The sequence below is a fragment of the Phalacrocorax aristotelis genome, chromosome 7 (assembly GCF_949628215.1).
Source record: "Phalacrocorax aristotelis chromosome 7, bGulAri2.1, whole genome shotgun sequence".
Classification (NCBI taxonomy): domain Eukaryota; kingdom Metazoa; phylum Chordata; class Aves; order Suliformes; family Phalacrocoracidae; genus Phalacrocorax; species Phalacrocorax aristotelis.
In genome coordinates this window covers 17,232,664-17,247,802 of record NC_134282.1, presented here as the reverse complement: position 1 = coordinate 17,247,802, position 15,139 = coordinate 17,232,664, and the positions used below count along the sequence as shown (strand labels likewise).

The 15,139-nt window shown below is 42.9% G+C and overlaps 1 protein-coding gene across 10 annotated transcripts in view; it reads left to right on the top strand.

Moving 5' to 3' along the window:
• LPP (LIM domain containing preferred translocation partner in lipoma) overlaps positions 1-15,139 on the top strand; it is a 341,524-nt gene that overhangs the window by 290,066 nt on the left and 36,319 nt on the right. For all 10 annotated transcript variants that reach the window (XM_075098979.1, XM_075098982.1, XM_075098978.1 and 7 more), the window contains one exon: positions 5,862-6,031. In XM_075098979.1, the coding sequence (XP_074955080.1) occupies positions 5,862-6,031 (170 nt within the window). The remainder of the gene's footprint in view (positions 1-5,861; positions 6,032-15,139) is intronic.

Sequence of the window (15,139 nt, the reverse complement as noted above, 5' to 3'; positions counted from 1 at the left end):
TCACCGCTGCAGTGAGAACCAGGGAATACACTTAGCTGATCAAGGGAAATTGTGTAACTGAGAGGCACTGAGGACGTGACCTTGTGGTATATGCCCAGAGTACTGTTAGGTGGGAAACACTTTTTTCCATCAAGCAGAAATTTTTGAGATATCACTGGGTTTTTCCCCCACATTTCAGCAAATGCAGAACCTTCCTACACCGATGCTTTTATCAGAAAATTATCCCCTATCTCCTCTCTACATAGAATGCATGCTTTGAATTAATGTATTTAAGCCTTTTGTAGGGAGAAGGTTTGCGCATTTTCTCTCTGCTTTCTTTACTCCTACTGTCTCTAGTTATTGCCTGAATTGTCTGTGTTAGGCACTGTACATCACATAGCAAGAGGCAGTCGGTGCCCCTGACGGCTTAGTGTCTAAGTAGGTATGACAGACAAATAATGCTGTAGCCTAAAAGAGGCTAATGCAATCCTTGGATGTACAAACAGGGCATCTCAAGGTAGCTGGACAGAGTTACATTACCTCTGTATTTGGCTCCAGTGTGATTGCTATCAGAATATTATGCCATAAGCATTAGTTTGGCATGTACCTATTCCATCATCCATTTTCAGTGGTAGATGTTTGTCTGGCTCACATTCTTAATCTGACGTGTAAAAGTGACTCATGTCCCAGATAAGGTTTGACACCCTGTATCTAATTCCTCATCTCCAGATCACGTCCAGACTTTGGCCAAATCTTAAGAATCTTGCTGAGTAACAGCTCATATTACGACCTTTCCTATTCATCGTCACAGATCAAACCTGCATCCACGCTCCAGTGACCTTGAACCTCTGCAACATCCTTCTCTAAAAATGCAATTTCTCCCTGTTCATTCTCAACTAGAATGCAGCTGCAGCGATCACTCTCTAGCTTGTAACTTAGGCCAGATCATTCCTGCCTCTTAATCTCTCCTCTGGTTTCATTTCTGCACCATATCAAACAGAAGCTTCTTGTCTTTACTTGCATGGCCTGTAATGACCTATTCCCACCCTCCTCTAGTATTCTCCAGTGACATATCAACTCATCCTTCCCATATGCAGGTGTCTATGTTCAATCTTCAAACACTTACGTTCTCTTTTGTGCTGCCTCTGTCCTTTCCTCAGAAGCATCCCATTAAACTTCCTTCAAACTCCCTCTGGATCCTCTTTCAAATTCTTCCTTAACCTTTTCCTTTGCAGGGCTGTCTACAGACTGCTTGTCAATAGAAAAACATTTAGAGTGCTGAGACCACAATTTTCCTCGCTGACCAGTTTTGTCTGATTGCTTCTTTGTATTTCCTATCTATACCCGGTTGTTATTCCTTGTATTAGATTGCAAACTCCTGCAGTCAGGCCCTTCTTTGTATTCTGTGTTTGCCCAATACCCAGCACAATGGGGCTGTTCCACAGTCTGAGCAGCCAGGTATAAGTTGTGGTATAAGCAAAAAACATGTAATAATATAATAAAATTACAAGAAGTTAGAACACGTGCAATATGAGCTCCTCTCTTCCCCCTCTTCCTTCAGATTCACAATATTTCAAATTTTTTATACAACAGAAGACAGTAAATGAAGAGGTTTCAGAAGGAAGTATAGTAGCTGATGTTTTCTTTTAGCTGCTGAAGTGTTTCCCTGTGATCCACTCAGTAATTATGGCATTTCCAGCAGTTTCAGCAGGGAAGCCTCTGTGGGTGTCCCCCCAAGGTAAGACCAACATGTGGCAGCGAGGCTCAGCTGAAGGAAGGTCACGGCCAAGATTATGCACCTCTTTCATGCAAATATAGAGGACTTCAGTCTCCCAGGCTTGCTGCCAACATATCACCTTCTAGTTTTGCTGAAATGATCTTGAAAAGGACGTAAAAAGGGCTGAAGGGGCAAAAGAATGTTGAAATGACATAGTTTCATCTTTGTGCAGTTTAGTACTAATTTTGTCCTTTGTCTTTAAGCTGCCTTTTAAGTGCTGTTTGTCTCTGTGGGAAGCAAATGGGTCACGTTGTTCTATGTTTCTACTGTAATACGCTGCCTGCTATTTTTCTCTTAGATTATTTGTGTAATCTTTTTTGTGCAATCTGTTTGTTCTTGAGTCTTGCAAGCTTTGCCTTTGCTACTTCTTTCCCAATAAGCAGTGCGACTTGTTCTGTATTCACTCATGGGTATTCTGCACACAACGGACTGGGTTATTTCAACCAGTGTGAAAATATTAAAATGGGGAACATGTGTGGGCACTTAATTGTGGTGAGTCTGACCACAAATACCTTTGCTGTTGGTAATTGGCACACAGGAAAAGCAGACCTTTGTTTTGTTTTTATCAGGCATAATGATAGATACATTGTTTTTAGTGGGGTTTTTCTGGTTTTCTAAGGAAATGAGGCTTGTGCAATCATACTGCCTGGGTGCATGTGCCCGTCTGTTTGTCAGTTCCTCCCACACCAATAACCCTTGAAACTAAGAGCCAATTTCAACCAAATTTGAGTGAGGCACAGGAGACAGGGGAAGAGACCTGGTTTTACACGAACCGTGATCTCCCAGATTGCACCCAAGTCTGCAGAAGGTGCAGCCTCTAATGGCTACATCACTGCAAGCCAGATCAGTCATGTATTTGCTCACGTGCCTTTACGTGGATCCAGCCCCAAAATTGAATATTTTGGCTTCCTTGCTTATACCCTTCAGGCATGTGAGTCATTTAGGGGTGGTGCTAGGCACAGAGCTTGTGTTTTGATTCTCACTGGAGTGGCCATGTCTCATGGAAAACATGGTTTGCTCCAGGCTACAGTGTTAGAATTTGCATATAAACTTACTAAAAAGGAAGCTTTCTTTAAGCTTTCCTATGTGAGAGTTTACAGAAGCATTTCTGACTGCGTACATAATAGCAGAAGCTGGACTTCTCATAAATGGGTTAAGTCTGTCACTGCCTGAATGGGAATCTTCTGGAAAAAAAAGAGAAAGAGGAAGGAAAACCTAAGGAAATACCGACTTGAAGAGGAGAAGTTGGCCAAGACTTCCATTGTGCTGCTCTTTGGTTCGTACCTGGCCACCAGCAGTGTAGTTGGGGAATGCCCCGAGCCGTGCAGGAATGTAGCCTCAGGGCACCTTCGGGAGGCAGAGAAGATGTCTTTATGCTCTTTGCTCAAAGAGAGGATGGAGGTACAAAGGCAGCAAGTGGTTTGCCAGAGATTACAAGAGCATATATTTGAGTTAGGAAACAGGCCTAGGTCTCCTGACACAGAAGCACAGCCAGAAGTATGGTCTACATATAGACAGCTTCTCTAGCAAATGGAGAGATGCCGTGGTCAAACAGGAAGATAGATGTTGAAGTATACAAGAGCTGGCTAAATTATGAATGTGAGAAGAGGAGGAGGGGGAGAAAAGATTCCCACATGTTCTACTCAGATGTTAACAAAGAAAGCTGAGAAGTGTTTGCATAGACGCTACATTATTCTGTGTCCAAATGCCTCATAAAAATAATACCGGATGATCACAGAATGGCACACCAGGGAAAATAAATTCTTCAGCGGAATATTCCCTCTGGAAAAACACTGTGTAAAGTAATACACTAATGGCTTTCAATTTCATGTTTTATATATAGAGATATTAACTGCTCCCCAGACATCTCTTCATATTACAGCCCAGCTACATGAGCAGTTTGGAGAAGGCCCCGGAGCACGCTTGGTCTTGTCTGCACACAGGACCAAGCAGTGCTCTCCTGTTGTACGTGCAGCTCCTGTGGTGTATACAGTAGGTTTCTTCAGCCTCCTTCCCAGAGCAGTACTGCTCCTGTGGTTGCCTCCACTGGGACACTTCTTTTTTCTTCTTCCTAGTCCTCATGGTTTTTTCCATTCTTCCCCCATGCTCTGTAGCCTCACCACCATGCTGGGAACCCTGCATTCCTTCTCTGCTCGTAAAAAAGCAGTCCTCACAAGAAGCGTTACAGTGGAGTGATTAAAGCACAACACTGTCAATCAAAATGCTAATAACAAATGCTAAAGAAAGTTAAGTATAAAACCAACATTATTAATTCCTTTTTAGGGGGTTTCCAGGCTCGTCTGGATTTATCTGGTGACTTCTCTCTCCACATCGCTCAGACTGAGAGCTGTTTGATTCAGGAACTGGCAGTCCTGTATAATGCCAACTACGGTTATGCCATTGTAGCAAATTGGAATGATCTGGGTTCTTTTCCAAGCTTGCCTAATATATCTCAAATGTGTATATATATCATCCTCCCTCATCCTGAGGGATCCAAAAGTAGCTTACATGCTTTGTCCCTGGATGCAGCCTATTGGAGTCTGAGACAGGCAGGGAAGAAGTCGTGAGTGCAGGGACATAGATGTTGCACTGCACAAGGACAGAAGCCCTGCTGTTGGAATGACGAGGCATGTCCAAGTCCTTTTAGTTTTCAGTATTTGTTTGAAAAGAGAGATATCAGACCTGCATGGGCTATCTCTGTTTTCTAGAACTCGAATGGCAGAGGAAAATTGTAAAGGTGTGCCTTCCACCCACCCTCTTCCATCATCTCTGCACCATAGTCTTCCCTAGGAAACTCTCTTTCCCATGATCCAAGAAACCCTCTTTCTCTGAAATCCTGTCTTCACTTTAAATCTCTCTGCCACATAACATTTTCAACAGCAGTCTGAACAAGGCAGCAAGCCTTTTGTACATCCGCGTGTCTGTGTGCGTGTGTGCGCGCGCGCGCAGATTTTTTTGTGTGTTATGTATTTGTATGTGGCATTGGGGACCTTTTTCAGCAACAGATAGAGCTCTTAGGGCTTGTCTTTACTTAGAGTCCTTACTAGCAGCTTCTGATACACATTTCTTGAAAGACAGTAAGAGTAAAATATCACAGAATGGTAGGAGTTGGAAGGGACCTCTGGAGATCATCTTGTCCAACCCCCCTGCTTGAGCAGGCACACCCAGAGCATGGGGCACAGGACCGTGTCCAGACGGGTTTTGAATGTCTCCAGGGAAGGAGGCTCCACAACCTCCCTGGGCAGCCTGTTCCCCTGCTCTGTCACCCTCACAGGAAAGAAGTTTTTTCTCATGTTAAGGTGGAACTTCCTGGGCTCCAACTTGTGCCCATTGCCCCTTGTCCTGTGTTTGGGCACCACTGAAAAGAGCCTAGTCCCATCATCCTGACACCATCAATTTCTTAACCCATATTAATCTTCAAAGAGAAAAAAAAGTAATTCTTCCTTGTAAGAGATCATACTGCACTCTTTGTAATCACTCCGTCTTTAGTTACTACTTTTTATTTAAAATATCGACTAGCTCAGCATCAGCACATTAGCAAAAGCACAAGGATTGATACCGCTATACTGGCAAAAGCAAAAAAAGTGAAATCCTTTTGCCAGTATAATTGGCTCCATTGAGGGAATTGGTTTAAGCTGTACAAGCAAAAACTACTCTTTAAACGGTAACAATTGTGCTGCCACCAGGCAGCTTTATGAGGCATCCTACCACAAAATCCTTTCATGTGGAGGCAAGGCTTTAGGCACAGGTTTATCGCATATAACTGAGGAGCTGAGGATGACTGTATAGCTGGGTGAGATGATAGCTGAATGGTTTGCATCTGGGGCTCAGACTCCTTATCACTGGCTAGCAGCAGTAGTAGAACTGATATCAGTGCAGTCTTAGGAGCCACTTTCAAGCCTCTCTAGATGTTTTCATATGGGCCAGCACTGGAGTGCCTTCCAGTGGTGCTGGATATTTGCCAGCAATGGCACAAACTGTTCCTCTGTTGACTGAGCTGTCCTGTCCCTTTTGCCTACTATGCAGCACAGGTGTGTGGGGACAGCTTCTCTGCAGTTGAGACCAGGGGCTTGCTTTGACTTGTGTTCTTTCCCTTTTGTGACAGGCCGCTGTGCCCGCTGTGGGGAGAATGTTGTCGGGGAAGGCACCGGCTGCACAGCCATGGACCAGGTCTTCCATGTGGAGTGCTTCACCTGCATGATGTGCAACAGCAAGCTGAGGGGACAGCCTTTCTACGCAGTGGAGAAGAAAGCCTACTGTGAACCCTGCTATATTGTAGGTACCCATTCTTGTTTGCAGCCTGATTTTAATGCACAGACATTGGAAACATGGATTTCTTTCATTGTTATACAGTTGCCTTACAGTTAAAACCTGACAATCCAGTGGCAGTACTGTAGGCACCAGTTTTTCCATGGTCTTCAGAAGAACTGCCAAAGCAGGGGAAAGAGCTGCTTTTTGTGATTATTTCAGCTCTATAAGGAGCAGGCTATGCACTGATTTTTTTTTTTAAATGGCAGTGTTGCTCTCAGAAGCTTTCTGTGTTGAGAAACCTGCTACCAAAATGTTTACAGACTGTGGTGCCTGTGAAGATTAAGGAGGTGGGATGTAAGATAGTACTAAAACTTCTAAAATCAAGGCCTTTGCATTGCTTGTTGGAAGTCCTTCTACTGAACTAAAGGTCTTTGGATTAGATATCTTTTGAAGCTTACCTTACCCTAAAATTTCATTTCATGCCTCCAACGAGCTCTTCAAGCAAACAATTAACAGTTGCTCTGAGGAGCTGTACCTTTTAAGAGGCTCCCTCCTGTAGGAGCTAGTTAGAATCAGTTGCGAGTTAAAGAAACATCACATAATGTGCCTGAGGCCTTACCTTGGTGTGACCTTAGTATACAGCATATAGGGATAATCCTTGTAATTTAAAATAAGAAAAGTACCAAAACATTCTTAAAGCGTTGATAGGTCTTTGTCCAAACCTCCAGTTCAGAGTTGTTCTTATAAACACTGGACCTGAGATCTTTCCAGAATTGGATTTGTGCTTCTGAAGGTAAAAATTGATGCTTTTCTAACATTTCTGGCATTCCAATAATAATTAAAGCAGTAATATGTATTTCTGACAATGCCACCAATATTCTATTATTCCTTCTTTTTCTCTACAGCCTTTGCAGTGGGATTATTGCTGAAATATTGCATATAAAAAGGGAGGATTCTACCTTATTTACAATGGCAGAGATATATGGGCTTTGTTAATTGTCTTTTAAAAACTAGATGATCTTTTGGTGGAATATGTACCTTTTAAACCATTTCCATTTTTGTTTGCACTAAAATGATTGCACCATAAAAAATTTAAGGTTAATTTTGTGGCATGTTTGACCATGTGCAAAGCACTGCAGACTTTAGGGAGGTGCCTTCGTAATATGATTGGAGCAACTTTGTGTAACTGGAATTAAACATTTCATTGACTTCAGGCTGGAATTGACTTCATCTGCTTGCAAATTGATACTTTCTTTTCCTCTTTTTTTAAATCAAGCACGCATTCTTCACCACTCATCTGCTTTAGTTTGGGAAAACATCTGCATTAGCCACTGTAGTAATGGTTTAAGATTATTTAATCCCATTACTTATACACTTCATTAGCCTGAGTGAATTGTTGGCAAGGGTTCAGTAAACTTGCTACACTAAGAGATAAAAGGATAAAAAAGGAAAGGGAGAAGGATTCTGTTCTTCATTTTCTTTCAAATTTATCTTATATCTATTTAAGGGATAAAGGAACAATAATTGCCTGGTTGCATCTGCGTTTGTGTGTTCTGTGATATGGCTTTGCAGTTCTGAGTACAGAGGAAAAAGTAAACGTTAATAGCTTTCTCTTATACAACCAGAAGGGGCCTTTAAATGTTTATCCATGCAGTCCACAAAAACCTGGTTATGGACTTAACCCAAAACACATCTGGATCCATCTGCTGCTGCACATGCAGGGGAAAGGATGGCGATGCTGTTAGGGTTACATATGTGTAGCTGGACAGCTGATACTGTGAAAGGGAAATGGAAAGCAGGAATCTAGCAATCTGATGCAGCAAAGAAAAAAAAAAAACCCAAACACCTAAGCACACATTAAATTCTTAAATGTGGAAGAAACAAGTGTTGGGAGCCTAAGTCTCAATACCCACCAGAAAGGTCAGGATGCCGCTGTGCTGAAAGCCAGATCTACGAGGGATCTAGGCACCTTCCATGGTATTGGCTTTATGCCTGAGGAGTTTGTGTTGTAGAGTGTATGGCTCGGTGAAATGAGGTCTGTATTGGCTTCAGTAGGATGATGAGTGCCTAAGTACACTGAGGGCCTGAGCTAGGCTTGCAAGTTGTTCTTGCAAATGGATTGGGGCCCTTAAATTGCTGAGGCACAATCTGAGTGCTTTTGCCTTGAGATGTGTGATGCGGTCATACTGAAGTCAATGAGAGCTAACGACCTGCTTAAAATCTAGCCTGTGCTTAAGGGTTTTGCTGAATTTTGGCCTCTGATTTTTTTTGAGCTTCCCCAAGTCCCATTACAAGAAAATAACTTGGACCCCTAGTTATGTAGAAAATCAATGGGACTGAAGAACCCAGACTCAGATTCCTGTGGACCTGACTTCCCATGGAAGGTGGAGCCTGTGTGAGTAGCCCAAGATTGCACAGCTAATCCACGGCTGTGGCCAGCTGAGAAAACAGGACTCTCAGCTGGAATAAATCTGAGTAATTCAATGAAGTCTGTTTACTCGTCTACCTAATTCACACTGATTTCTAGCACACATCTCCATTTCCTGAAGTCCAAAACCTGCCATTATGCAAACCATTAGGCCAAGCTGTTTCATTTATATAAAGAAAATGAACTATAGTATTTGCCTGATCCTGATATATAAATTCATTAATTCTTTCATTTTTTAACTAATTCCCTTGTGTGACTTGTAGCTTTATGCGCACAAAAATTATGTGCAAAAATGAGAATATATGTTTTTCAACAGTTAGAATTGGCTAATCTTCTCAGTTTATTATATGACTCTTCTGAGTTGTGGTGGACTGAAGCCATAATTAAGATTACTGCAAAGAGCTGTATTTAATTACTGGTTAGTCAATACCAAGGCTGAATAGCCTGCAGAAGAGTTGGTTTTTTGTTTTTGTTTCTGGTTTTATTTATCAGTGACCCAGTTAAGCTGAAATTCCCCAAAAGTCTGAATTAACATCTAAGGAGATCAATCACCTGTTTAAAAATAAAATATTTTTCCTGATGGGAATTTGAGTACCACAGTTAATTTCTTTCACACAAAAATCCCCCCACGCAGAGCCAGTCACTATCATTTCCTGTTACATCTTATGAATGCAGTGAGTTCTGTTGCTAATGTGTTTGCTGGTTTTGCTCTGCATCCAAGGATTCTTTCATTATTGATGTTATTTCTAAAAGAGTACCAGTCTTCTCCATTAAGACACTTCTGCTGAAATAAAAGCAACTGTAAAAAATAAAGTGTTAATAGGAGACAGATGTCTCCTAGTCATTACGACAGTCAAGTAACATCTGAAATATCATGGTAGGGTTTCCAGTGTAACCAGCATACTGCTGTACATGTGATGAATACTGATAACATACTTCAGACACAGCATACTTTTTCCCTTCCCTTACAGGTAAATTACTGACAAAAAAATATTTGGTTGGCTTCCTCTAAGTAGCTGAAGAGATTTTAGTGCTGGACTCAGTGCAGAGAAAAGGTTAAGAGTAATATCAGTGGAACCGTTGTTATAAAAGATTGAAGAGCAAGATGTTAGTGCCAGCTGTCTGCTTTCCAGATACTGTATTATCATAGGGCCTGAACACAAGGTTAACCAGACACACCGGCCTGGCAAGAGTGATGCCGCTGTTTTGTGAATGGGATGTTCTTTGATGTCCTGATGACTTTCTCCAGAATGTGGAAATATTCCCCCATTCTTTATCCCCTTTCCTGGCAGTCTGGTGGTTGGCAGTTGGAGATAAACTGTTTGAGCCTGAGAGGTGCTGAGCACCTGCAGTTAGCACAGAAAGCAGCGAGATCTTTCAGATGCTCCTGGCATCTGAGGGTTTCTTCTGTCATGTCCAAGTCAATGTGACAAACCACTGGGCCCTGAGGAAAGGGCCATGGTGTGGTGGGGAAGGGGGTGAGAAAGCAGGAATAACTAACCCAGCAAAGCAGAAATAGCTAGGGTCAGATGAAAGGGAGTTCAGAGAAGTGGTAGGCTAGAAATGATGAGCAATTGAAGGAGAGGAACAAAACTGTCTCATGTCTGTCTGTCTAGCTAGAGTGGGGGAAGATGGTAGGTATGCTCTGCAGTGCCCCGTGGAGACCAGGGATCGAGGTTTCCTGTTTCTGCTGTGTGCTGTGAGATACTGGGGACATGACCTTAAACCCTACCCCAAAGATCACTTACAAGGATTTTGCAGGGTGAGGATCATCTTTCCATAGTACTAAAGCTGTGGAAGTGCTTGGAGGGGAAGAATTGTGTGTGGAAGTTATGGCCTGATCACTGCTCTTCCCCAGCTTTAAACTCAGAATCATACTGCTCCACTTTTCTTTCATCAATTATTTGTTTTGTGAGGAAAAAAGCCCCATATCTTAGGGGTTTCTCTTTCTTAATAGCTTCTAACTTCCTGGCCTATCAGGGACTGTAGTGTAGTAGGAGAAGATAGTTCAGACCAGAATACAAGAGAAATGCTGATGTTTTAGGTAACGGTATGACTATAGCCACTGGTGCCGCGGAGTATCCTGGGAAAGCTTAAATTTGCTAACCATTCTGAAACGTCGGTGTTAGCTCAATTTGTGCTCATTGAAATATCTGGTAAAACTGCTGTCAGCTTCAGTGTGACTGGTATTGTAAACCTCACCCTGTGTCCACTAGTGAGCGTGGTTGTTTGAAAGCTGTGCAAGAGCAGCTACCTCCAGCACACACAGTTTAAAGTGTAAGGTTGATCCCTGCAGTAAAATTACATCTAATTTTAAAAATAATTCTGCAATTTGTAAGCAGAGATTACAGCACTAATTTAGCAACCATGTAACAATTTAAATTGGACCAGAAAAGAGAAACTATAATTTAAATATATTTTTTTTAGGATACAAGTTTTCTTCTTTTTAAAGTAAAAAGCCCTTTATTCTTGTTTTTGTCAAGCAACGTATTGAATTTGAGAGTAATTTATGGAAAGTGCTGCCAGCATGGTATTGCGAGTGCTCCACAATTTGAATTTAAACTGCTCAATGGGATCATTAAGACTATTATGCCTGCTTTCCAAAGAGTTTGAATTCAAAATGACAACTGGAACAAAAATATAAAACAAACTAAAGAGAAGTCACGCACTCTTTACGTGGTGGAATTTTTCTGCCCTCGAAATATTTGAGATCAATGCTGCTCTTCAGTCCTCTCCTAGAAAAAGCTGGTGTTGCTAGATTTAGTTCTGTGCTCCTGTATGAGTCATCAGCAGCAGCGAGCTGAACCTGTGACCCATGGATCTAAAAGCATTAAGTCTTTGCTGCTGTAGCAGAGACATACAGCTTGGCTGCACCAGGCGGCAGCGGGCTCCTGTCCTGGATATTTCTTACCCACAACAGAAGAGGTCCATGGGCATAGCAGACAAAACAGGTCCAGGGTTTTGGTTTGCTTATGGGCATGGTTTAATCCTATTGATTATTAGCTTTGATAATTTTGCTAGTCTAGGCCCAATTGGTAACTTCTTGGCGGGGGGGGATCATGGCAAGGGAAGACTGTCATTCCTGGTAAACTGAAAATAATTTGTAAAACTGAAAAATTAATAAATCCCTTAAGAGTGTAACAGCCCTTTATATTAATACCACACAGCAACAGTTGATATAAAAGGTACAGATGGAAGCCAGGGGAGGAGAAGTAGCCATAAGCTCAGCGCTACAACTTTGAGTCGTAAGTGGTCTTGTGTAATCAGGGCATAAAACAGAGGAGGATGGGGTGCTATTGCCTAAGCTGCACCTAGAGCTTCCAGGAGTCCAAGTCTAGGAGGAACAAAAATGTCCATGTGTGAGAGAATATGTCAATGAAGCAGCTTCTGTCAAAACTGGGGTGGATGCTGGACTTAGCTGACTGTCTTGAAGCCTGCATCATGTTTTTTCAGTAGCATACCGGCTGTTATAGGGTATGGGTCATGCCTTTACTGTCACTAGACAGGAGGATAAGGTTCCTTTGCTGGGGGGGCAGGGGCCAATAACCTTCTTTCTAAACTGGAATTATGATGAAAGGAGAGACAATACCATGAGATGATGAGGTATGCTATATAGGAACTCTTCTGTGGAGACTCAGATGCTTATGTCAAAGAGGACAGGGCCAATTCATCTCACTGTCCAACAAGGACAGGACAAGAAGTGAATAAACGAAGGCTGTAACAGGAAAAATTCCTAGTGCTCTTAGAAGACATGAGAGCATCAGCCCTGCCAAGAACTGCACTGGGCTCACCTTGGTGGAGGATTCTCTGAGTGAGACCACACACTTGTCTGCTGAGGGTGGCATAAAGGATTAAATTATTCTTTTGTCAGTGCAGCAGGATGTACTCGGCTAACTGGTCCAAATATCTTGATGGGATTGAAGGTGTAGCGTACCCTATTTTCAACCTACAGTTGCTGTTTGCCTTCACGTGTTGACTGTTGCAAATGCAGCTGACCGATGTTGAAGTAGATAGTGAGAGGATCAGGCCACACCTTGGTGTGTTATAATTATTTTTCCAGAAAGCTGAGCGGAGTGTTGCTTTAGAGGAAGACCAGCTATGGATTGTGGAGGTAAAGCCACTTGATGCTACCAATGATAGCAGTGTTACACACAGAATCACAGGTTGTAAGGGACCTCAGGGATCATCTAGTCCAACCTTTCTAGGAAGAGCGCAGTCTAGACAAGGTGGCCCAGCACCCTGTCCAGATGACTCTTGAAGGTGTCCAACGTGGCCGAGTCAACCACTTCCCTGGGGAGATTATTCCAATGGTTGACTCTCCTCACTGTGAAAAATTTTCCTCTTGTGTCCAATCGGAATCTCCCCAAGAGCAACTTGTGTCCGTTCCCCCTTGTCCTCTCCATGTGACTCCTTGTAAAAAGGGAGTCTCCGTCTCCTTTGTAGCTACCCCTTAAGTACTGGTACATGGTGATGAGATCCCCTCTAAGCCTCCTTTTCTCAAGGCTGAACAAACCCAGTTCTCCCAGCCTATCCTCGAAGGGCAGCTTCCCAGTCCTTTGATCATCCTGGTTGCCCTTCTCTGCACCCCTTCCAGCCTGTCCACATCCTTTTTGTATAGCGGGGACCAGAACTGCACACAGCACTCCAGGTGTGGCCTGACAAGCGCTGAGTAGAGTGGGATGATGACTTCTTTATCTCTGCTGGTGATGCCCTTTTTGGTGTAACCCAGCATCCTGTTGGCCGCCTTGGCCGCAGCAGCACACTGTTCGCTCATGTTGAGCTTTCTGTCCACCAGGACCCCCAGGTCCCTTTCAACAGAGCTGCTGTCCAGCCAGGTGGATCCGAGTCTGTGCTGCACTCCTGGATTATGTTTTCCCAGGTGCAAGACAGTACACTTGTCCTTGTTGAACTTACAAGGTTATCAGGGGGATATTTTTTGAAAAGTCACCATAGTGCTCAACAGCATCTTAATACATCTGTGTTGGAAGATTGGACATGAAGTGCTGATTAACCAGTTCAGTGATGTCTTGGTAACTCAAAGTTTTGCTAGGGGTGGATGGATCATTTCCCACTCCTCACCATGGTCCATCTTCAAGAATGTGTCCTTACTAGGTAAGACTCTTCCTCCACACCTGAGCTTGCTTGAAACTCTTGTGATGGCTTGCTAGAATCCAGATCTTTCCTCCCGTATGTGTTGGCAGCCATAACAACTGGAACTGTCTTCTTGTCTCTGCCTTATGCTTTTATAGTTAGAGGAATTTTTCGTATTTGCTTATATGAACTAAGCATAGATTTCACATATACAATCTAGAAAAAACTATACCATGGGAAACTTTGTGGAGGGAGTTCTTAGTGCAACTGAAATAAGATGAAATTGTGAAGGACCAGCTGCTGCCATTCAGTGAATTTCTCACCTCACAGGGTGAATTCCACTAACCAGCTGTATATTTTTAGGAAGACAATAGTCTCCCTTTCTGCAGGACCAGTGGGATTTTATGGCTCCTGGCTATACATCTGCTTATGGATCATACTACAGTCAAGGGGAATGTGAAGTCATTTAGCAATGACTTCAAGCTGTGTGTTGAGATTTCTCGTCAGAAGGTAGCCCAGCTCTTGTCTGCCTTTGAAAGCTAGCAGAAACAGCTTATAAAGAAAGAATGAAGTCTTATGCACCAGCACCTTTGTAGTAGCGGGAAAATCTTCTTCATCTGCAGTCAAGTGTAGATGTGTATTAGATGGCAAGCCATGTCTAGTGTTTGTAGCATTCATCTCTGCTTTTCTTTCAATTGTACTTCACCACCTTCTCAGCAAAATATTCACTGCTTTCACCCTTTGCAACCTGAGTAGTGTCTAGAGGTCCCACTGCCATAAACTGTCATTGTGGTGTGTCAGTGAATGACAGGCGATAGTCTCTGCCTCAAAAAAACCCTCCTGGTAAAGAACAGCAAGTGCAGGGGGAAGGCAGTGGTACTGCCTCCATATTGCAGGTAAAGAACTGACCCCAAGAAGATTAAATGCAGTTTGTTTAGGTCATGGATCTCCCTTGCTAGAAGCCTTCAGGGATAGGTGGGGCAAACATCTGTAAAAACAGTTAAGATCTAGTCAAGCGTTCTCTAGGCAGGAGTCTTTTCTAGCCCTGCTTCTTCCAGTTCTGAGCTTGAGTGACCTGTCCAGGACCACTAATGTGGTCTGCAATGTACAGCTCAGGTTTTCCATATCCCAGTGTTGTGGTTAGTTGCAGTTCAGCCTGCAAAGATCTTCAAGTGAAGGAGCTACCTGTCTTTTCTTCTCCTCCTCAAACCACTGCTGTTCAGGGACTGGGCATGAATATGAATGAACAAGCAGCTGACAGCTGAGTGAGGGCTCCTGGAAAACCCAGGAGAGTAGGAGGTACCACAACAGTGTTCCTTTCCATGAAGTCCTGCCGCTTGCTTGTAGCCCCGCATAGTTATTTGTCAAATCAAACAGCTGAAGACAATTATTTTGGAAAGGCTGTGATTTATTTGAAACAGGGCCCATAATTTAGGTGTGCATTTCCACCAGATCCATGTATTATTGAGTTCGCTCTGTCCTTCTTAATGCAGTGATGTCAAAGAGCTGCACAGTGTCCAGAGATTAAAAAAAAATCAGAACTCATTGAAGTAAATACAGGGTTAATATTTTTAGCAACCCCTTTTGATTATTTTGCACCGTTGATGCTATGT